This window comes from Bos taurus, chromosome 3 (genome assembly GCF_002263795.3).
Source record: "Bos taurus isolate L1 Dominette 01449 registration number 42190680 breed Hereford chromosome 3, ARS-UCD2.0, whole genome shotgun sequence".
Taxonomy (NCBI): Eukaryota; Metazoa; Chordata; class Mammalia; order Artiodactyla; family Bovidae; genus Bos; species Bos taurus.
Window position 1 is genome coordinate 26296221 of NC_037330.1, and position 25189 is coordinate 26321409.

The window sequence follows — 25189 nt, forward strand, 5'->3', positions numbered from 1 at the left end:
GACTGCAGGGACCACCACCTCTCAGGTTTGCCTAAGGGCTGGCTGAGAGAATTCCCCAAACACCACTGTTCACCATCTCCTTGGGTTCTCCTGCCATTCCACGCTCGGAAATGAATTCAATGTCCTTGAAAAGGGACTACTTTAAATAACAGAAAAAACTCCTACATTTTTAGAAGGACATATCCCAAAGTCCTATCTCTACTGCAAATGAATATAATGACTTTCTAGTATATACATCAGTCTGTGACTCCAGCTAACATGACTCAGTTCCCAAGACCAGTTATCTCTGAGGCCATGGATATATAGTTTTAAGACCTGTGAAGCTGAAGGCCAGAGAGACCCTAGATCATGCATGGCAGCCACCAGAGGCTCCATCTGGGCAGCCAGCCAGTCTCTTTCATGGCCATCCATCTGCTTTCCTGACCCTGAAGAAAGCCTCTCCTTGCTTCTCCTTCCAAAGACTGGAGAAGAAACAGAAAGATACTGGGGTGGGGGGGAGGGGGGGGGCAGGAAGTTCCTCCTGCGGCCTCCAACTCCTGAAGATGGGCATCGCACATGGAGACAAGTGTGTATCTGATCTAATGGAGGTGTAGCATGTGTGTGAGGACTACAGAAGCAATGGATCACTCAACTCCAATGCAAGAATGCATTATGAGACTTTGTTCTAAAAAGACATATTTGATTTTTGTATAGGAATGAGAAGAGGTAATAGAAGAGGTAGATTTGACATTTTAATGCTTGTATAATGGAAGTGGCTGTTTTTATCCCCTTATGAGTCTAGTCGGGGAACAGAATCTGGAATATGGTAGGAGTTAAGAAATCATTACAGAAGGAATGAATGCCTGAATCAACCCCTTCTTTTTATATCATATCATGTAGATTTTCTGCTTTCTTGATCATTTAATACACTACTACCCTGACATAATTTCTTTTTGGAACAAGGCAGGATACAAATAAATGCATAATTAAGTAATAATAATAACAACATTAATGTTTCTATTTTGCTAGCCTCAAATTAAAATTGTTTGTTCTTGCTCATTTACCAATTAGCTGTGTGATTTTAGGCAAGTAATTAACCTACACTTTTCCATCTCCTTGTGTGTAAATTAGGGAAATACCCTGCCCTCTCTTCTTCACTGGGTTGAGAACTGAATGGGTGAGTAAATCAAACAGGACTTAGAAAATGAAAAAACAAACAAACCCAAATATTCCAGCTATGTTAGGTGTGATCACTTGCACAGCCAGGCCCACCAGCTTGCAGTGACCACATCATGCTTTCTCTACATATGACCCATACGACTTCTAGAAAACACAGGTACTTAAATCATGAAGAGCACAGAGAAAGACATGAGCTCCGAAGTATCTCTTATCCCCATAAACATGAAGAGTGTCCACGTGACCACCACCCTCGCATCCCTAACTTGATGGAGTGCTTACTATGGCACTGCTGAGGCTTTACATGTGCTAATTCACCTTGGGGGTTTCCCTGGTGGCTCAGTAGTAAAGGCTCTGCCTGCCAATGCAGGATCTTCCGTGGGTCAGGAAGATCCCCTGAAAAAGGAAATGGCAACCAATTCGAGTATTCTTGCCTGGGAAACCCCATGGACAGAGGAGCCTGGCGGGTTACAGTCCAGGTGGTCGCAAAAGAGTCGGACAAGACTTAGTGACTAAATAACAGCAGTTCACTTTGACCTTTATGGGAGGCACTGTTTTCCAGAGGAGGACACTGACGCATGGGACACACAAACGGCCAGAGAGGTGACCAATGGGAGAGCCAGCCATGGAACCAAGCGCAGGCAACCTGGCTCAGAGTTGGACTCTCCACCACACACCATGCTGCCTCCAGCTCTCCAGCCACGAGACAGTTCATATGCACCATGGAATGAAGAGTGGACCTCAGAGGCCCCCTGGCCCATCCTCTGCCTTTCATCAGGTAAGATACTATTACTCCCTTGGACAGAGGAGGGAGCAGAGCCCCAGGCACAGTCACTCATGGTGGGGTGGCAGAGGGAAGCATGGCCCCCTGGCACAGCACTCCCCTCCTCCCATGAGGATGTACCTTTAACCTGCACTGTATCCTCATAGTTGCCCTGCACGGTGGCGTCCGTGCTGGGGGTAGAGCACTTGTAGTGACCCTGGTCGGAGTGCTGGACGTTCTTGATGTGCAGCTCCACCGCGTCGTTGGCCGTCCGCCGCAGCAGGATGTCGCCCCTCTGCAGGCGCTCGCGGTACTGCTGGGCTGGGAAGCCCGCTTCCCAGGTGCTGGCAAGCTCCACGAAGCTGCTGCCCGAGGCCGAGAAGCTCCAGTCAAAGTTCTGCTCGCTGGGGCCATCGTAGTCACTGACGTTGCAGGGGATGACCAGCTCGGTGCCCACCACCCGCACCAGGCTGCCCGCAGGGACCCTCACCACGCGCCCTCGGCAAAGAGCTGCAACGACAAGAAGTCAAAGAGGCAGGCTTGAATCCAGTAAGCTCTTCCCGGAATAAATGTGGCAAGCCTGGGGGCGCTTCAGCTCCCAGGCACATGATGGAAAACATGACACTGACCAACATGCTGCCAGTGTCTGTGCAAAAGGTTCAGCCCACCCCAAGGACCCCGAGCCAGGAATAGCCCCTACAGTGAGCATCTCTCATGCACCAGTCTCCTAGGATCAACAGGGAGGAAGGTAAGTACTAAAAGTAGGCTAACTATAAATTTGAAGAGCTTTCTCCCTCCCGTTACTATTTAACCTACTGTGATCACTCAACGTGATGTGGAAATATTTTAGGTTTTGTGTGAAAGAAAAGGACACAGCTAATCAAGTATTTACATTTCTGCCCACCCTATATCAACCCTCTTCCCTAGAGACCATTCCCCAGGGCTCCTGAGACCTGATTTACAATGATAGATGCCAATTTTTTAAATCCTGAAGCAGCCTGCTGATAAAATGATTTAGCTCTGGTTATCTGACATTGCCTATAAATTAATTTTAAAATATGACGACTCTACCAAGTATTAATTTTCTATTTTCTGGCTCATTTCCTTCTCTCTACTCTTCACCCTGATCCAAATGCAGAATGAGGCTAGGGAAGCATAAAGTGAGAGAGTGCTGCTCTGGCCTGTTGCTGGGCATTGGTAGGAATGCAGCAGCTTACTGGGCATGGGCCGGGTGGACAACACCAAGAGTTCACTGGCATTTCCTGCCCCAAGAGCACAGACCTCTCGGGCCTCTGGGCAGGCCCTTGGGGCCTGTCGTGGGTGTCCTTTAAGATAGCTTCTTTGTGATGAACTTTGGCACATTCTTTGTAGTGAGTTTACTACCTGTGTAAGCATTTCAGTTTGGACCCAAAGAACTTGCATGTTTCTTTCCTGAGGTTCTATGAATATGTCCAGCATTAAGATATACAGGAGAAAGGATGGGCTCTGAAATCAAGGGGTGTGGGGGGTGTGTGTGTGTGTGTGTGTGTGTGTATCTCTTAGTTGTGTCCGACTCTTTGTGACCCCATGGACTGTAGCCCACCAGGTTCTTCTGTTCATGGAATTCTCCAGGCAAGAATATGGAATGGATTGCCATTCCCTCCTCCAGGGGACCTTCCCAACCCAGGGATCGAACCCAAGTCTCCTGCATTACAAGCAGACCTTTATTGTCTGAGCCACCAGAGAAGCCCTGAAATCAAGGGGACCTAAGTTGAAATTTGAGAGACTTCTTTTAGCTTTGGCTTCCTCAACAATAAAATGAGGAAAGGAGGAGTCATTGAGCTGATGAAATAAAACCGCTAGCTGAGACTCCATCATGTAAGAAGAGTTCAACCAAAGGGATCTTCTATTATTTATTTTCAATTTTGTGTTTTTGTCATTTGCTCTGGGTAGAATTGTGTCTCCCTACCACCACCTCCCCATTCATATGCTGAAGTCCAGGCCCTCAGCACCTCAGAGTATGACCTTATTTGGGAATAGGTTGTTGCAGTTGTAATTAGCTTAACCGTGATGAGGTCACACAGAGAAGGGTGGGCCCCTGATCCAATGACCAGTATCCTTTAAAGGGGGGTGAGGGAATTTGAACGTAGATATGCACTCAAGGAGAGTGCCAGGTGAAGCTCAAGGAAGAGATTTGTCTACGATCCAAGGAATGCCCTGCACCCCAGTCTCAGGAACAGACACTGAGACTGAAACCAAGTCCAAGTCCTCCTGGCTCGTTTCTGCTGAAACTTCTCAGAAAGACATTTTTACCTCCTTTGGGATCAGGGTACCAAAGGGATGCTTTGCTCTGAAGCAGCACATGGGCAGCCCTCTTGACTAGGCGAGAAAGCTGTCTATGGCAGAAGAGACTCAGGCCAACACCAGGAGAGGTGCAAGGAATGTGTCCTCCTGACAGATAGCCTCATCTGAGCCACTAGATTTGGCCACACTCTCGCCCGTGCACACACATGTGCACGTCTTCCCCAGACATTTCAATTCCTTACAATTCCACTCACACTTATGGTCCTTAAGCTAATATCTGCCACTGGCAACTCAGGGCATTGAAATAAAACATACCTACCCAGCAGTGAGGTCATCATCACCACAGTTCACAAAAGAAACAGGAGATCTTTTTTATATTTAATTTCAGAGATGACCGGATAATCCCAAATCTCACAGAAACCCTTCAGAAGGAAGGTCACAATGGAGACCTGTAAGAGGGGTCACAGCCTAATGCTTTTTTTCCTCATGCCCAGTGTCCTCTTCTATGAAGTGGACACATGACCCCTTAGGGCTTTGTAAAGCTTAAATGAGCCACAGAGCCCCCGTGACAGTGCATGAAATTCGGTAAGGCTCTGCTTTGCAGGTGGCATCTATAATAAACTTGATCACATTCATTCACTCTGCTTCCCTGGCAGGTTTACAAAGGAATTTCCTAATGTGTCAATCTTTGCAATTCCTAGCCCTTGTCAAGAGGCTGACCAGGTTAATAACCAGCTCAACAGGGCCCTTTGGCATGAGGCTATATTCCTTGTAAAGTCTCTGTCTTTATTCTTAGTGAGCAGAGCTTGGGGGACAGCCGGTTCGTCTCAGCTGTCCAGTCCTGCTTCCACACACAGCTGCCCAAATCATCTTTTAAGGCATAAATCGTGTCACTTCACTGATCAGAAGTCCTTCACGGCTCCTCATCACCTGCAGGATTCACTCTATCTTCCAGGTCCCCCACTGTGATCCCCCTGGTTCAAGCCACCTTCCCTCTCACCTGAATTACTGCAACAGTCTCCCAATTGGCTGCCCACCTGCCCTCTACTCTCAACATGGCCAAGCCATCGTTTAACAACTCAAGTTGTCTGACATCTTTACTCTGTTTAAAGCTTCAGATAAAAGGCAAGACCTCACAGGACAGGGCCCTCTTTGCTTCTCCACCCTCCTGCTCCTCCTTCCACTGTACTCTAGCCATCCTTAATTCCTAAGGCTCTTGAGCAAACAGAACTACTCCAGCCTCAGGGTCTCTGCACATTGCTAAGTCCAGAATATTCTCAGATGCTCACTATGCTCCATCATCAGCTCCACATTTCATTACAATGTTGCCTTCCCTTTCCTGACCATCTTAAAACTGCACATACCCATCCTTATTCTTGTCGTATTTTGTCACTTATCAATAATATTCTTTACGTGTATCCATATATTTTTACTATTATTTATTATCCACCTCCTCCCACTAGAATGTAAGGACTATATGAGCTGCGATTTTATCTGTTTCTTTTGCTCCTGAATGCCAGTGCCTAGAACTGGACCTGATACCAGATGTTCAGTAAATATTTGCTAAATGAGTGGATGAATAAAAATACACAAGATCCTTCAGAGTCTGGACCATGGCTACCATTCCAGCTTCATCAGCTATCACTCTTCCAGCCCTTAGTGCTTAGTTAGCTTAGTGCTAACAAAACGAACGACAGTTCGTTCTCTGGAAATGCCATGCTTCTCTCGTGTGCCACAGACTCTGCTTCTGGGCCTCATGCATCTGGAATTGCCATCCCAACAACCTCTCAGCCTCTTGCAAGAAGCAGCTCCAGCCCCATCTCCTGTGTGAAGCCTGCCTCATCTCCCCAGGGGTCACTCAGGCACGCCCGCCTCCACATCCAACTCAACCTGCAGAAGTACCTTCTTCCATGCTGGCTACTTTACAGTGCCACTGGGAAAAGCCAAGGAGATATGAACAGATGCTTGAAAGATCAAATTCTAATCTGAAAAAGATAGAAACCTGCGTGGTGGCATACATGAAGATCTGGGATGTCCTCTCATCTGGGCAAAGCAAGATTTTGAAGCTGAGAGAACAGAATTTCAACTTGCTAACAGCAAGCTGGTATTTAGCACATATTTCCTTTAATACTGTTAGATAACAGTTAATAATATTTAAAAAGAAATACAACTTGTGAAACATAGAGCAGATGGCTCTTTCAGAATCAAAAAGAATATCTGCAAAGTCACACATTGCCAACTTTAGTTGAAACCTCTCGTAACAGCTGATAACTAAGGGAAAAAGAACAAAACTCTCCTCTGGTTTTCCAAATTCTACCAAATTTCACATGAAGAGTCCCAAATACTTTGGCACCTGAACTGTATTCGTTTCACGTTCTAGAAAAATATCTTTACTAAGAAATAATTTAAAATTGTAGTTTCATTTGTTTTCAGAGGTCAATATAAGAGACCTTCACATGAGATACATTTCTTTATTAGCCTTAGAAGGACTATTGAGGGCACTACTGTGTTGTTCAGTGACACAAGAAAACATATGCTAAGACTCTTAAAATTTAGTACCTGAACTCCTGTTGACGGCCCACTGTGTGCTCTTTCCCCAGAAAGTAAGAACTACATAGGCATCTCTCAGGCCAGAAACCACAGCCCAAGTACCTTTGAAACTCAACACAAAATTAGGGCACCTTAATAGCACATTTTGTGCAGTATATTAAGGCTCTGATGCTAAGGCTCTTCCTCATAATCCCAATTACTAAGTGGACCAGTACCACATCACCATGCCCCGACTAGATCAGACCTTCTTACATAGGTCTCAGAACCCTGCACTGCTTCCTAATCCCTGTTTTTAAAATTTCTGCCTAAACCTCCCAGTAAACACACACACACACACACACACACACCCCTGAATACAACTGGGACTACTAACTTCATCATCTCTCTTTTCTCTATTCCAACTTCCAAGTCTTGTTTTCCCCATCATATGTAAAATTCGCGTGTCCTTTTGTACTTTGGGCTTCCCTGCTGGCTCAGAGGGTGAAGAATCTGTCTACAATGGTGGAGACCTGGGTTTAATCCCTGGGTCTGGAAGATCCCCTGGAGGAGGACATGGCAACCCACTCCAGTATTCTTGCTTGGAGAATTCCCTGGACAGAAGAGCCTGGCGAGCTCTATAGTCCATGGAGTCCCAAAGAGTCAGACACGAATGAGTGACTAACACTTTCACTTTTGTGCCTTAGCTTCAAGCAAATCTAGTACTAAATATGATAGTGAAATACGGAAACCATCACAACCTAACTTTCTAGTAACTGTCTCTTTCCTCTATCCTCAATCTCCTGCACTGGCAGGCAGATTCTTTACCACTGCACCACCTGGGGAGCTGGGGAAACAAAAACTGAAGTTCTGAGTTCACAAAGGAAGGTGGACTATAGTAAACACCCCAGAATGGATTACAGCCCTGGAAAGGGCTATGCCTTTGGAGTAAGAGCAAAGCTGAAGAAAAAAACCTGCTCTATCAATACTGAAATCTCATCTCAAAACATCTCAATTCCTCATTGGGTGACAGTGAGTTTCTCTTACTCTTTAGCCTGCTAAGAAAAAAAGAAAGTACATCTTGTGAAGAAGATGGCATCATACAGAGCCTCTACAACTTTTCAATATTTAATCAAAACCTACCAGACACCCCATATGACAGCAGCAAATGACTGAAAACAAAAGGCAACAAAACAGACAATAGAAACAGAGGCACGGGGACCCAGATACTGGTGTTATCAGACATGGGCTTAAAATAACTACAATTAATTTACCAAAGAAATAGACAACAGGATTTCATTTAACTTAATCTATTAAAATAATCAGATAAAAATCTAGAACTAAAAAAAAAAAAATCTAGAATTAAGAGCCCAATAAATGGGTTTGATATCAGATTAGATGCAGAGAAAAAAGTCAGTATACGATATCCAATCCTGGAGAAGGAAATGGCGAGCTACACCAGTATTCCTGCCTGGAGAATTCCATGGACAGAGAGACTGCTGGGCTACAGTCCATGGGGTTGCAACAGTAGGACATGACTGAGCGACTATCAGTCACTCATAAGATATCCAAACTGAAGCCCAGGGTGTAAAAAAGATTAAAAATATAGGAAACAGTCTAAGAGACACATGAGAGATAGCAAAAAGGCCAAACATGTAACAGAGACCCAGGATGAGAGAGAAAGAAAGCGATAGAATTGGGCGGAATTAATTTCTGAAGAGATAATGGCTAAGATGTTTCTCAAACTGACAAATGCAGCATGCCACAGATTCAGGAAGTACTGCGTATCAGAGGCAGTGCAAAGACGAAGAAAACCACACCTAAGTGCACGACTGTAAAACTGCTGAATAGTAGAGAAGGGAGCAACAATACAATGATTCTGACTTTCAATAGAAATGATGCTCTTAAAACAATGTAATGACATCTTTAAAGTGATGAAAGAAAGTAACCACCAACTGAGAATTCTACACAGAAACGCCAAAATAAATTTTAAAAGGAAGGCAAAATAAATATGCTTTCAACTAACTCTCAACAAGGGAAAGAGAATTAATAAAAAGAAATAGTAACGAAATACCAAAAAGATATACGAAAGGGCATTCTTCAAATAGGAGAAGAATGATCCCAGATGGAATCATGGAGATGTACAAAGACATAAAGGGCAATAGAAAGGTTAAGTGTGTGGGTAAACCTACTGAGTGGGGACTATATAATACAATATTAATCATGTCTTCGGGAATTTAAAATATATGTGTAATTAAAATATATGACAACAGCAGCACAAAAAATGAGGGAAAGAATGAAATAAATGGAGCCTAAATGTTTTCTAAGGTCTTGCATATGATAAAAGGATCATCGGTAGACACTAAAAAGTCAACAATATATGTTTAATCTCTAGAATAATCATAAAAATAAAAGAATAGATAACAAACTAAAGAGAGAGGGATAATAAAAATTACTTGCTTAGGGACTTCTTTCGTGGTCCAGTGGTTAAGAATCCACCTGTCAATGCCCAGGACATGGATTTGATCCCTGATCCAGGAAGATCTCAGATGCTCCAGACCAACCAAAGACTGCATCATGACTACTGAGCCAGGGCTCCAGAGCCCTCCAGGCACAACTACTGAGCCCTCTACCACAACTACTGAGACCGTGTGCTGCTATTACTGAAGCCCATGCAACCCCCTCCAGTATTCTTGCCTGGAGAATCCCATGGACAGAGGAGCCTGGCAGGCCCCGTACAGTCTATAGGGTCACAGAGTCAGATAGGAGTGAAGCGATGTATGATGCACACATCTAGAGCCTGCAAGCCACAACAAGAGAGCCCACCACATTGAGAAGCCCATGCACCACCATAAAGAGTAGCCCCTGCTTGCAGCAACTAGAGAAAAGCCCGCACCCAGCAGCAAAGACCCAGCACAGCCAAAAATAAATAAATTAAGGAAAAAAAAAGAATCCACCTGCCAACGCAAGGGACACAGTTCTGGGAACTTAGATCCCACAAGCCTCGGGGCAACTAAGCCCTTGCCTAACAGCTACTGAGCCTGCGTGCCCTGGAGCCCGTGTTCTGCAACAAAAGAAACCACAACTGAGAATCCCACATACTGCAACCAGAGAAAGCCCATGCACAGCAACGAAGACCCACCACAGCCCAAAACAAATAAACACAAAAACAATTTTTAAAAAAGAGTCACCGTTCTAGTCCATTCTTAAATAAATTTAAAACATATATTTTAAAAACTTGATTAATAAAAGAATCTATAATTTCAGCTAAAATGACATAAGCATTTTTCAAGTATTTACTTTGTAATCTGTTCACTTTGATTCATCACCAGATTTCTCTCCACAAGGCTGAGATGGAGTAAGAGGAGGAATAGTAACATCCCATGTCTCTCTTATACGCCAGAACACCCCCATCACTGAACCGAAGAAACCGAGACTCAGACAAGCTAATAACTTGCATGAAACCATGAAGTGAGGGACTCCAGCCAGGTTTATCTGGTCCATGCACTGCCCTGTCAGGACAAAGACTGGCTGGGTTGGTTTTGTCTTCAACTGCACTGTTGATATTACCACCTTCTGTTGATTTTGTCTTTGTGCTGAGTGGGAAGAAGGAACAGCTTGACATTCCCTATAAAATATCTCAAATTCTCCAAGGACAATGTGAATCAGATAGGCAGCAAAGTAACCAAAATGAGTTACTAAAGAGAAGAAATATATATTCTTGATATAAAGTAGACAGAGGAGAAAAATAGAAAAACAGGATTATTAAAAATAACGTCCAGTTTCTTAAAAATTTTTTTCTGACAGACTGTCTTCATTATTTTAAGTGATACTAACTCTATGTCTTACACTTTCATATTCAAATAAGGTGAAGAGGACTTTATTCTAAAAACATATAGGAAGGACTTTTGGAAGCCTACTGCTCTTTCTTCAGTACAGACAATTAATATGCAAGCGGTAACCGTTTCCAGATTTCTATTTGCCTACCTTTGAAGTATTCAAGAAAATAATTAAATGCCTTCAACTTTCTTCCATCATGTAGAATGGATGGGGATAGGCTTGCTCTTTGGAAGAAAAGCTACGACCAACCTGCTGCTGCTGCTAAGTCACTTCAGTCGTGTCTAACTCTGTGCGACCCCATAGACGGCAGCCCACTAGGCTCCTCTGTCCCTGGGATTCTCCAGGCAAGAATACTGGAGTGGGTTGCCATTTCCTTCTCCAATGCATGAAAGGGAAAAGTGAAAGTGAAAAGTGAAAGTAAAGTTGCTCAGTCGTGCCCGACTCTTAGCAACCCCATGGACTGTAGCCCACCAGGCTTCTCCGTCCATGGGATTTTACAGGCAAGAGTACTGGAGTGGGGTGCCATTGCCTTCTCCATGACCAACCTAGACAGCATTTTAAAAAGCAGAGACATTACTTTACCAACAAAGGTCTGCATAGTCAAAGCTATGGTTTTTCCAGCAGTCATGTATGGATGTGAGAGTATGACCATAAAGAAAGATGAGAGCCGAAGAACTGATGCTCTTGAACTATGGTGTTGGAGAAGACTCTTGAGAGTCCCTTGGACTGCAAAGAGATCAAACCAGTCAATCCTAAAGGAAATCAATCCTGAATATTCACTGGAAGGATTGATGCTGAAGCTGAAGCTCCAATACTTTGGCCACCTGATGTGCAGGGCTGACTCATTCTAAAAGACCCTGATGCTGCGAAAGACTGAAGGCAGGAGGAGAAGGGGACAACAGAGGATGAGATGGTTGAGTGGCATCACCGACTTGATGGACATGAGTTTGAGCGAGTTCCAGAGATTGGTGATGGATAGGAAAGCCTGGTATGCTGCAGTCCATGAGGTCACCAAGAGTTGGACACAACTGAGTGACTGAACGGAACTGAGGCAAGAAAAATCAGGCAACTTTTTCAGTGCAATCATCCCTGCAATGTTTATTTCAATAAGCATTATTGGCAACCATGAGGAATCATTAAGAGAGACCAGCTAATGAAGACGAACTGGATTTATCCAGCCTCTTTCACGCCCTCATGATAGCCATGGGAAATAGATTTTATTTCCTGGGTTACCATCAACATTATTCTAAATCAAGACCTGCAGAGTAAAGAAGATCTGCAAAGGATATTTGCAGTTGTTTCTATTATTGCTCAGATGTTATCACCTCACTGAGCAGTCTAGAAGCAACAATCTGACTTTCCAATCAGAGTAATTTCTAAGAAAAGTATTGAAAGTTACTGAACCCAATAGCACAGATAGAACAGAAATACTGAAACTGAAGAGCTTGTGGTATTTTCACTTTGCCTTGTCAAATGACACCTAAATCCCCCTTTCCCAGTCCTTACAAGCCCTTTAAGAGAGACTAGGGGCCTATGGATTTCTACATGAAATTTCTAGTCCACACGAGATTTAGAAATGGATATACAAGGTCAAACCTATAAACCCTCATGGGGCCTTCACTGCAGCATCTGACTTAACAAATGCAAAACCTTTGTCTCTGCATGACTGCCACTGAGAGGTCTGGCAAGAAGGGAATACGCCGGCTTTCATTTAGACAGTCCCTATGTGATGAAAATGCAGCAATGTACACATTAAACAAGTTACAGCCAGCAGAGAATGTGTAATGAAGTCACATATGGCACTACTTCAAAACCTCATCCAAACGCAAATAAGGGTCTACTAGAGCAGGCCTCATAATCATTTAAAAAAAAAAGATTTAGCTAAGACCTTACAGAGATAAACTAGACAAATACAATATGACTTTTTAAACAAACAACTATTGAGCAAGAACCCCCCTAGCTAGATGATATGTGAGAGAGGAAGGTAAATCAGCCTTGGACCTTCTTTTAAGAGACTTAACGGTATATTGAGTTTTAGAGGCATATTGAGTCTTAGGGGCACATGAAAAACTAACAGGAGGAAGAATATTTGTAACCAAAGAAAGGTACTAACAAGTGCCAGGGGTTTGACAGAAACTGAGGGTGTGTCCCTAAAGAGATTAGGGAAAAGCTTCATGCAGTGTCAACATTTGTATCGGGCCTTTGAAAAATGGCTGGGGGCTAGGGGTTGGGCAGGGGACACTGAGGAGAAAGGTGACCAGTGTTAAAAGGAGGAGCATAAGCAAAGGCCTAGAGGGAACATGTGGGTTGCGGTGAAGAGTAGGGCGAGTGGAGAGTGCAGTATGAGCAGGCTGGAACGGACACACACAGGCGAGGTCAATCAGGAATCCTCAACGAGATGGGGGTGGGGAGGTTGGTATAACAACCAAAAGAAGAACAAGGGCGGGAGTGGAAAGGCAGCAGCTCTGAGAGCCATGCTGGAAGAAGAATCCACTGACATACCTGAGATGAGAGATGTCCCAGGGAAGCCGAGAGCTGCTGAGGAAATACTGAGGAGGAAAGCAGTCAGTGAGACTCAGACAAGTTGAAAGGTCCACCAGGAATGGAAACCTGCGATATTTGAGCCCCATAACAATGTGGAGTCACGTGCCTGGAGAGGGGAGTGGGTGAAGATCTCAGAGATATGGAAGTCCATGGAGTCACCAGGGAACAGAGTGCAAACAAGAGGAAAGGAACAAAACCATAGAACCATTGCAAATTTCTATTATTTAAACACAAACGGAAGAAAAGGACTGAAAAGGGACCAGAAAAAAAAAAAAAGGAAAAAGGAACAGCAGCCAGTTAGGAAGAAAACCAGAAAAGGCTTATGTCCTAGCAGCCACCAAGGGATGCAAGAATTCCAAGAAGCAAAGGTGGGGAGTGACATCTACTGTTTTCCTTACGGACATACCCATCTATGGGCTGTCCAAAACGTTTGTCTGCACTTTGCCATAAGGTGTTATAGAAAACCCGGAACAAACTTGATGGCCAACCCAAAACTTGCTCCTGGGAGGCTGCAAGCTCCTATGGCAGGATCTGGCTCCTATACTACGTGCATCTTGCACAGCATCCAGAGCAGAATCCTATTATGTTTCGGTTTGGAAAAAAACGAGCAACAGTGTCGCTCAAACCTGCAGAGAAGTCAAGGAAGATGGGTACTGAGAGAAGACTTCTGAACTGATGATCAAGTAACCACTGGTAACCTCCACAGAAATGCATTTGCAATGATGTGGTGTGGGACTTGGCGAGTAACAGCCAGGAGAAAGGAATAATCCAGATGCAAGGAAGAGAGGGTACAGCCACGAAAGAGACCCCAAAGTAGGCAAGCGGCAATGAAGGGCACAAGTGGGCAGTTTATCCTGGAAAGTCAGCCAGTTGGTCCTCTAAGCACCTTCTCGGCATGGCGGACATTCAGCCAAGGGTCCCTGCTCACAAGAAGCTTGAGCTCCAGTTAAGGAGCATGTGGGGAAACAAGCCGGGAGGGCTGATAAATGCTATCAAGATAAAATAGGCTGATGAGCTGGTGACTGGGGATGGGGATGGTGAAGGGCTGCTTTTAGCCAGTGTGGTCAGGAAAGTCTCCTCTGAGGTCACCAATGATTTCAGACCTGAATAAGGAGGAGGCAGGGGCAGAACTCCAGGGTAAGATTGCTCCAGGCAGAGAGACCAGCAAATATAAAAACACTAAGACCGGAGCAAGCCTGGGGTATTCAAGGGATGGAAAAAAAGACCAGTGTGGTTGGATTATAATGAACAAGGGGGCAGAGGCCTTGGACTCTGGTTGAAATGGGAAGCACATAAACTAGGGGATGATGAAGCTTACTTTATCACAGAAAGTCCACCCTGGCTGCTCTGTGAAAGATGGACAACAGTGGGCTAATTTGGATGTAAGGACACCGGAATGGGAGAAGTTACGGTAAATCAGGCAAAAGATGAGGGACGCTGGGCCTCAGCTTGTAGTAGTGGTGACTCTCAGGAGGAGTCAGATCCAAAACATGTTTTATAAATAAAGTGAAAAGATGCACTGCTATTTTGAATGTGGAGAATGAGGAAGACAGGAATAGGGGTGGTACAGGCTCTGGCTGGAGCATATGGGTTCATGGTGAAGCCATTTACTGAGATGGGAAAGTAACTGGCAGGAAGGAATTCATATCAGGCAAGACTAGAGCTCTTTTCCAGCCCTTTTAAGCTCGAGATGCTTATTGGACATGAGTAGGGGTGCAGTGGAGTAGGCAGTGGGTACATATGTCTGAAGCTCAGGGGGAAGGTCCAACCAGAGACAATCACTGAAGAGTCTTCAGCACACAGATGGTACTCAAAGCCACAAGTGACCCGGGAGTCACAGAAAGACACACTGCATACATACAGAAGAGAAAAGAGCCAAAGACAGGGTCCTTATTTTTTTTCAGAATTTAGGAGAAAAGGATGGGTAAAAATACAGCAAGGTTTTAAGGCAAAAAAAGCTCGAGGAGCCTTAGGCTAGTCTCCAGTGTCACAGTGAAGTAGTAGAAAAGGGATTAGATCCTGGAGATTGTGGACAAGGCTTAGAATACGAATTAGAAGGAATATAATGGCAAACCATCACAAAATTATTACAAGGTTCACTGAGATGCAGTAAAGACAACCTAACTGGTAAGAAAATGAGGTGGGCAGGATTTAAGATTTTGCAAGATGATAAAGCTTAGACTTAGAGACTATGGTTGATGTGGGTTACTCAACCACAATATGAGGACTGGCAAAGAAATGAGGCAGAGGGTCCTTAGGATGTTAACAAACTCACTGCTGACATGCTGACCACCAGGATAAGAGCTCATGAACTGAAAATGGCTTGGAGAAAAAGGAATTTTCAAGATCAGGGGATAACAATGAGGATGAAGAGTAGGTTCAACACATATGAGGGAACTTGTAAGGAGTAAAGAGACGCAATTGTGGTCACAGAGGGAAATATCAGAATGGACAATCAAAAAGGTGAAAGAATTTTGAATGACGACAAGGTCCAGGTGTGGCCATTAAATCTTATAAAGTGTGTTATTTTCTTAGGGGCTAAGGTGACCATGGAGAAGGCAATGGCACCCTACTCCAGTACTCTTGCCTGGAAAATCCCATGGACAGAGGAGCCTGGTAGGCTGCAGTCCATGGGGTTGCTAAGAGTCAGACATGACTGAGCGACTTCACTTTCACTTTTCCCTTTCATGCATTGGAGAAGGAAATGGCAACCCACTCCAGTGTTCTTGCCTGGAGAATCCCAGAGACGGGGAAGCCTGGTGGGCTGCCGTCTATGGGGTCGCACAGAGTCAGACACGACTGAAGTGACTTAGCAGCAACAGCAGCAGCAAGGTGACCATATGGTCTTCCCTGGTGGCTCAGAGGTTAAAATGTCTGCCTGCAATGCAGGAGACCTGGTTTTGAACCCTGGGTTGGGAAGATCCCCTGGAGAAGGAAATGGCAACCCACTCCAGTATTCTTGCCTGGAGAATCCCATGGATGGAGGAGTCTGGTGGGCTACAGTCCACGGGGTCGCAAAGAGTTGGACACAACAGAGTGAGCGACTTAAGGTGACCATAGAAGGCACTTCCTTAGCCCTCACTGACCTGAGATAGCTGCAGAAACACGAGGAAGGGGCCATATGACCAACAGACCACAGGAGTAAAGAAGGGTGGAGTTATCATTCTGACTCTTTGTGATCCCATGGACTGTAGCCCACCAGGCTCCTCTGTCCATGGGATTTCCCAGCCAAGAATACTGGAGTGGGTTGCCATTTCCTTCTCCAGGAGATCTTCCTGATCCAGGGATCAAACCCAAATCTCCAGTGTCTCCTGTGTGGCAGGCAGATTCTTTACCACTGAGCCGCCTGGGAAACCTCGAAGAAGGGTGGTACAGGGATCTAAACTGTGTTCTCACTTAGCGTTTACACGACAGTTCCTGGCTCTAGTCTGCAATCATTCACATCTGCAAATTTTCTTTTAGCCTTCGTAATGGAAGAGAAGAAAGAGTAAGTATGTGTTTCTCCAGGTCAAACAGGAACTTGATGGTAGAAACACTTCGTGCTTGGGACTTCCCTGATGGTTCAGTGGTTAAGAATCTGCCTGCCAATGCAGGAACATGGATTCAATCCCTGATCTTGGAAGCTCTCACATGCTAAGAGGCAACAAAGCCTCTGAGCCACATGCCCTAGAGCCTGTGCTCCACAGCAAGAGAAGTCACCACAATGAGAAGCCTTGGCACTGCGAGTAGAGCAGCCCCTGCTCTCTGCAACTAGAGGAAGCCCATGTGCAGCAACAAAGACCCAGAGCAGCCACAAATAAATAAATAAAACCTTAAAAAAGACTTCACGCTCCCTGGGAATTGACAGGCTCTTCAGTCAATGCAACTTTCCACAGCTTTTGCTGCTGAGATAACCATTCCCTCCGGCACTACAAGTAGGAAAGGCAAGGAAGACAGGAGAGGCAAATGAGGAACACAGCTGCAAGTCACTTCTTAAAGACTGGATCATTAACCAAGTGAACTTCTTACCAGGGAAGCCCCAGACCATGTAATCATGACATCACTCCAGCAATGTGGCCTTTGAGAGATCCTGAGAGGCCAGAGTCATGCCAAATCTTTAATTCTGCCTTATGACACTGTGCAGGTTTGTACTGAGTCAATATGGTTATATGAACTACACCTCCCAGAGTCCTCCTTCCTGTGCAGTTCCGGGTTAGAGCTGGACAAAAGGGAAGTGAGTACATGCAAGATTTGGGAGCAGAAACGAAGCAGGAGCCATAATGCTATAGGGGTCATCAAGGTTCAAGGAAGCGAGAGACAGATGCGCAGGTGTCGGTGGGTTCTAGTTTGTTCTTGCTCTTCTTTCTGCTCTGGGTTTCTTCCCGAATGTTAACTTTACTGGCCAAAGTGGCTCCAGGGCCACCAGGTAGTAGCTATGAAGAGGCAATTGTCTTTGCATAAACTCTTATGCCAGACCATTCCGCCTCTTCATGGCCCCACCCTGCCTGGCTCCTCCGTTCCTCGGCCAGCTTCGACATGTCCACCCCTACCAGTGCTTCAGGACAGCCGGCTTTTCCTTGACCCCTTTCAGACCTTCATTTACCAAGCTCCTCCCAAAATTGTACAGTCTAATTCCTCTACTAGATGTCTTATTCCATAACATTCACAGCGGCTCTGCTCCTCTGATGGAGCCCTGATACGTAAGCCAAGTATCGAGCAGAAAGCTTTGCCCTCAAGGACTCAGTAATTGACAGAAACCACCTTACATTTATAGCATGGCTTTACAGTTTGGAAATCCTGTTCACATGATTTAATACTCAACCTTGAGAGGATTAAATCAGGAAACTGAGGTTCGGAGAAGTTAGGTGACCACAGAAGAACAAAAAGACACAAAAAGCACTTTGAGACAATCTTTACTGGTAGGTAACCAAAATAACAACACGTGACATGATTCAAACAATTCTCTGTCCAAGGACCAGAGACAGGAAGAGCTGAGGCAAGATCTATCCAAGAGGATTATTTTAGAACATTCTGTAAAATTAACAGCTGCTGGAGGCCTCAGCACTGCCCTGCACCCCTTACTATTCAGCCATTTTCAATCCTCCCTGTGTTCAAACAGGCCAGCAGAGCCTGCCAAGTTGTGTGTGAACACCTGGCCCTCCTTGCAGTCTCAAGTTTATGGAGAATGGAGGATTCACGTGAGTTTAAACGTGCATCTGGGCGCGAATGCACCTGAGACAACTGTTGGGGAAATCCTCCCTTGCTCCTTTCCTTGGGCAGCTGTGTCCTCTCCTTCCCGATTTTACCATTTCCCATTTTCTGCCCTTCCTTTGCCTTGTCCATCCCTCTCCCCCAGCAAGGCTTAAGCCTATCCTTGATATTTACAGACACACCACCAGATGCCATGGGTGGTGGAGAGGCCCAGAGAGGGGTGCAGTGTGGTAGACTGACTTGAAAATGACTCTGAGTTCACATGCCCTTTAAGGAACAGGCCTTGACTCCATCACTCTGACCTCTCATTCCTTCATTCAGTGGTTCTTTATTGCACACCTGCTGGGTGCAGAACCATATCATCAGGTGAGTCAACACCTGGCCAAGGGTCAACGTCAAGGATGTTGGAACAATGTGGCAGATTCATAGAAAATCTCAGGGTGGGGGTGGGGAGGGATAAATTAGGAGTCTGGGATTAGTGGATACAAACTACTATATATAAAATAGTTAAACAACAAGGTCCCATTGTATAGCACAGGGAACTATATTCAATATCCTGTAAGAACCTATAATGAAAAAGAACCTGAAAAATAATATATATATATGTACACATATGCATACATGTGTACATATATGTGTACATGGGCTTCCCTGGTGGCTCAGTGGTAAAGAATCTGCCCACAATGCAGGAAACACAGGAGAATCAGGTTCGATCCCTGGGTCAGGAAGATCTGCTGGAGGAGGGCATGGCAACCCACTTCAGTATTTTTGCCTGGAGAATCCCAGGGACAAAAGGGCCTGGTGGGCTATAGTCCATAGGTTGCAAAGAGTCAGACAGGATTGAAGTGACTGAGCCTGTGCACACACACATGTACACACATATATAACTGAATCACTCTGCTGTACACCAGAAACTAACACGGGCTTCCCTGGTGGCTCAGATGGTAAAGAATCCATCTGCAATACAGGAGACCTGGGTTCGATCCCTGGGTTGGGAAGATCCCCTGGAGGAGGGCATGGCAACCCACTCCAGGATTCTTGCCTGGAGAATCCCCATGGACAGAGGAGCCTGGTGGGCTACAGTCCATAGGGTCACAAAGAGTCGGACACAACTGAGTGACTAAGCACAGACCAGCACAACACAGAAACTAACACAGTATAAATACTATACCCCAATAAAAAAAGAAAAAAAAGAGATGAGTCCTCCAACAATGAGAACCTTTTAAAGTATCGAGTAAATAAAGGACACAAGGGACTTAGGGCAGGCAGAACTAGTGAAAAATAGACATTCACTCACAACATCAGGCTTAAACTCCTCCAGGTGACATTCCAGGCTCTTCCCAATCTTAAGACTCAACCCTTTCCTTCTGAAGCCCCTACAACTTACCCCCAACTCAAGCCACCGAAAGGTTTTCTTCAGGCAAGACCAGCTTACTTTTAAAGTAACTATCCTCTAATTAACATAAATACATTTCAAAAAAGAAGCCAGTTCTCAGCACCCAGGAAGTGATCACTCAGGAAGTGATAACATCTCAATAATCCAAACCCCCAAATTTGCCACGTCAGTTTTATTATCACTCTTCTTTGGTGCTAGAGAAGCCAATGACCTGGATGCTCCGGATCCTTACAAAATATTCCCGATCCAGGCATGGCACTAAAACCTAAAAAATGCATATTCTGTACAGGTAGAGAGGATACAGGTAGTGATACAAGCAGGTGTAAAGGATTATGTCAGCTGTCCCACCTTTTCTGTAAGAGCACCTCTGTCTAAATTAGCCCAGAACACTCCGCCTTTCCTTTGAAGTTGTAGCATTTTTTTCCTAACAATCCTTAGACACTTTTTATTTTGGCTGCACTACACTGCTTGCAGGATCTCAGTTCCCCAACCAGGGGTCAAACCCATGCCCCCTGCAGTGGAAGCACAGAGTCTTAACTGCTGGACCCGCCAGGGAAATCCCCTTAGACACTTCTTCCAGGCCACCTCTCTTCTTGGGTATATGTCAGGCCTCCACATTGAGACCGGCAGCTCCAGGAGTTGAGGGTCTGTGACTACGTCCTTATATATGCCCAGAGCTCAGGTCTAATGCCTGGCACAGGGTAGATAATAAGGAGTCGTCACAAGCCAGGTCAACACATGCTGCAGGCAGCAGCCCCACTGCCCCTTCCTGCAGACGTGCCCAGAGCTTGCCGTCTATGAGAACAGTGATGGCAAGGAGGCAGTATGTGGTTAACCCAGCCACCAGGCCCTTGAAACCTGTACTGGAACTCAACAAGAGTGCTTCCCCACGCTGTGAGCAACTAAGGTGAAGCCTAGGAGGGAGCAGATGCCAGTCGGGGATGGGAGAGGCTGTGCCAGTCCCACAAAGGTCAGAGCGGGTGGAGAGATGATAGTGAGAACACATGAGTCATTTGTCTTCCACAGGAGCTGCAAAGGGAAAAACTGAGAAAGATGAGGAAGAAAGAGGACTTCTTCCTCACCTCTTCCTCTTCATGGGTGGACTCCATTTTTTTCCCTCCCCTACCCAACCCTACAAACCCCTGCTCTGCAATTACTTCGAAAATGCTATGGTAGTAACAACAAAAAAAAAACCAGTAAAGTACACAAACGGAAGATAAAGATACTGAGGACACATAGATAAGCTCCATCCCCTTTGTGGCTTAAGGCCCACAATACAGATTTTATACATGTATCTCATATATGCTTTGTACATGTCATATGTAGTGTGTATATATATATATGTATGTATATGAGATATATACATGAGATATATAGGCGTTTTCTAAATACATAATCATTCAAAGACTCAAAGTCCTAAGACACTGGAGTAAACAGAAACAGACCTGGCCCTGCTTGTATGGTATAGTCTGGGGTGAGACAGACACTCAACCTAGTAAGCAGATCGTTATAAATCTCCGGCTGTGCTCTGAAGGAATGGGGCCAGTGAGAGCCCAAGACACAGGAAAGGATGCAGCTGCATGCTTACGTTACAGGCAGTCTCCCCCTGGGTCAGGATGCGTGCTCGCCACTCCCAGGGCGTGAGGCTTGAACCGGGCTCCAAAGAATTAAACAAACAGCAGTAACTCCAAGACAATATATAAGCATAACAGGGGCAATGTGTGGGCAGATTATACAGCTGTTTCTAAGGGCATGAAATGAGGGATGTTTGAAAAGCCTTCAACAGGTGTCATCAAAACTTGATTATGGAGACTTCCCTTGTCGTCCAGTGGCTAAGACTCCATGATCCCATTGCAGGGGGCCCAGGTTCAATCCCTGGTCAGGGAACTAGATCCCACATGCCACAACTAAAGATCCTGCCTGCTGCAACTAAGACCCAGCACAGCCAAATAAAATTTCTTCTAAATCTGATTTTGTACTTCTTTGTTCCGAGACTTAACACACTGTCAGTGAACACACCAGAGAGAACACAGAGCTTGTCTTACCTGTGCCATTTTCTTAGGACCACAGTGCTGTGGGGTAATTCCCATTAGGTCTGTGGATCCTGAAGGTGCAGTTGGGCAGTGCATACCACCTCGTGCCTCTGGGACACTCCACAGACGCAGCAACAGAAGCACCATCCCCAGGTACTTAGAAGCCAGGTTCAACACTAAGCTTTCTGGGACTCATATTGATGTTCAGAAAGAACTAGTTTGTGGGATAAACTGTTATTAAAGTGGGACTCTGATGAATAGACCACATGATTGCATTAGCTTTGGTCCCAGAGAAAACCATCTAAAACTTCCCATCCTTCCTCTGAAACTTATCTGTGTCTCTTATCAGGCGATAGTCCTTTGAAGAAATGCTCTGATACACTACCTAAGGGGAACATCGGCAATTGTTTTGTGAGCCATTTTCCTCCTAAGAAACAACCAAAAATAAGATTATGGCCTGACTTATCACCTTAATTTAGCAGAGTAGCTTCCTGTGGGCCCCAGTGGACCTTGCCAGCCTCATGTATGTGGGTTCTTAGCTGCTCTGTGGGCACCAAAAATGCTGCTGACACCTTTCAGGGTGACTCTGCTCCCGTTCTTCCCCTCCACCAACCTCCTGGCCCCAGAGTTTAATTTCCACAAACCCTGAGGTCTGTTTTCCTTTTCCACCTTAAGTCAGCTAATCCCCAAACAGCACACCACCCGCACATGCTGATTTACTCCCCATATCTGAGATGCTGCGCTGGTCATTTTCTCACCTGAAGTGCTTTTTCCTGCTCTTGGCTCAAACAGCTTTCCAGACCCACCTGCTCCATGGAGCATTATGATAAAGCAGCTCTCAGCCTCAATCTTATCCCTATAATTGTGAAAGCCCCATATGCACAGCTGTCCAGTAATCCATCCACTCAAGATTTTAAAAAAGCACCCACCATCCATTCCTGCTGTTCAGTTGTAACTGGTTCAGTTTCCACTTTGGACTCCACTTCCTAATCCCTATGTCATTTTCAGTGTCAGAAACATGATAGTGTTAGCCATTCAGTTGTGTCCAGTTCTTTGCAACCCCGTGCCCACCAGGCTCTTCTGTCCATGGAATTGCCCAGGCAAGAATACTAGAATGGGTTGCCATTTCCTTCTCCAGGGGATCTTCCCAACCCAGGGATTGAACCCAGGTCTCCTGCATTGCAGGCAGATTCTTTATCATATGAGCCACCAGGGAAGACCAGAAACATAGTAAAGAGTCCCGAAATGCTGCTGAAGTGTGAAAAAAATAAGGCCATAAGAAAAAGCAGGAGTGTTGTATATTAACAGTTGGGCACAACATATTCATTCACATCTGTGTTCACTTGACCAATGTGACCAAGCACCTGTCATGTGCCAGGCTCTGGGCTGGGCACTATGGTCTTCAGCTGGAACTTCCTGCATGTATTTCCCAATCAAAGATGATGGACTATAATGCCTTCTAATAAATAAAACATCTGGGTGTGCCAGCCTTGAGAAAATGGAAAGATGAAAAGCTGTGCCAAAAGTGGTTAGGTTTTGCCTTTTTTTAACTCCTCACCACAGCATAAGCCAAGTAGCAGCATGCAGGACAGACATTAAATTAGCTAACATTCTGTTCTGAGGACATCCTAGAGGGACAATGCATTTATAAAGCACTATCCTCTGCTTTGCCTCCAGGATAGCTCATGACAGCAAGCCACTTCAAACACAGTGGAGAATTCACTCCCAGAGGGTCCTTGCTGCAACTGTGTCCGACTCTGTACAACTCTATGGACTGCAGCCCACCAGGCTCCTTTGTCCATGGGATTCTCCAGGCAACAATACTGGAGTGGGTTGCCATGCCCTGCTCCAGGGAATCTTCCAGACTCAGGGATCGAACATGCATCTCTTATGTCTCCTGCATTGGCAGGCAGGTTCTTTACCACAAGCACCACCTGGGAAGCTTGATGAGGGTCCTTGATGAGCCTCAGAAAGACCCCCGTCCAGGACATGGGTCAACACCACCATCCACAGGTGTACCTCAGAGTAGCCAGGAGGTCTGGGCAGCAGCCAGCATGCAGTAAGGACTGAGGTCCTAACACAAGCTCCTACCAACAATATGGAGTTTTTGAGAATGTATCCTTTTCATTGCTATTGTAGCCAACATCATTTGCACGTTCCCCTTTCAGACTAAGAGGATGAAAAGGAAGAAAGTCCACAAACGTTAGAACACATTGCTCAGCCAACTAAGGCTATGGATTGGAGATGCTGGAATTTCAACTCTCCTACTCTATAGGAGTGTGGAAAAATCCAAAGTAGTGTCAACATTTGGATCCAGTGAAAGGTGTCTGTGTCTCTTCTCGCTGTGGTTTGGGGGAGTCAGGAAAAGGAGAACCAGTGGTGCATAACCATCTACTGATTCAAGGGCAGTTCTAAATGGGGAAGAAAACACATATTACTCAACTGAAACTTACCTGTGGCTGAGGTCCTCAACAAAACTTACACACACACACACACAATCAGTAATAAGGAACAGTTTGCTGGGAACGAATGAAGGCAAAAGGAGAAGAGGGCAACAGAGGATAAGATGGTTGGATGGCATCACCAACTCAATGGACATGAGTTTGAGCAAACTTTGGGAGATGATGAAGGACAGGGAAGCCTGGTGTGCTGCAGTTCATGGGGACTTAGCAACTAAGCAACAACGGCCACCCAGAAATCTTGATCAGTTTTACGGTTTCTGTGACTTCTCAGAGATCCGTTGGAAACCGCAGATAGTCCATGGGAGGGACATCTCAGTAACCTAGAGCACTATGAGAAGAGAGCCCAGTTTCAGGGCACGGGATGGGCTAGGAGGACAAAGCTGCTGCAGCAGTGACTAAACAGCAAACAGTTCCCCAGCCCTCTGAGGCACCAAAGCCCCATTGTGGAGAGATGCCAGGCAGGTGAGAGATAAAAGGCCTAGGCTGCAGACAGGAGTGGTGGGAAAGATGGGCGAGGAGCCAGGGCTGGACCAAGCAGCCCATCTGGCCCGCAGCAGGGGTCAGCGTGAACTCAAAGACTTCTGGAGATGAACCGAGGCCTTGCAATCACCTAGCCCAGCCTTTTACTTTACAGAAGCTGAGAGCTATTCAGCAACTTGTTCAAGGTCACAAAACCAGTGAGTGGAAGATCAAGGGCCAGAATCCCAGCCTCCTGTTTTAAAAGACAAGGACACAAATGTTATCACATATTAACTAACCGCATCAATTCCTTTCTGTGTTTTCAAATATGTGTTTGACTGAGTATCTGGACTAAGACAGAGAGGCAGAACAGTGTGTTGTGGGGATAAGCCCAGACTCTGGAGCCAGGCCATCTGGGCTTGAACCACAGCAGCTCACCCACTTACTGTGTGACTTTGAGTAAGTTACTTCACCTCTCTGTGACTCAGTTTTCTCTTCTATCAAATGGAGGTCATAATAGTTCCTACCCCATTGGGTT

At 45.4% G+C, this 25189-nt stretch overlaps 1 protein-coding gene across 1 annotated transcript in view; it reads right to left on the minus strand.

Moving 5' to 3' along the window:
• The window catches only part of PTGFRN (prostaglandin F2 receptor inhibitor), an 80576-nt gene that overhangs the window by 45239 nt on the left and 10148 nt on the right, over positions 1-25189 (minus strand). The window contains exon 2 of the mRNA XM_010803135.4: positions 2060-2428. Coding sequence (XP_010801437.1) covers positions 2060-2428 — 369 coding nt within the window. The remainder of the gene's footprint in view (positions 1-2059; positions 2429-25189) is intronic.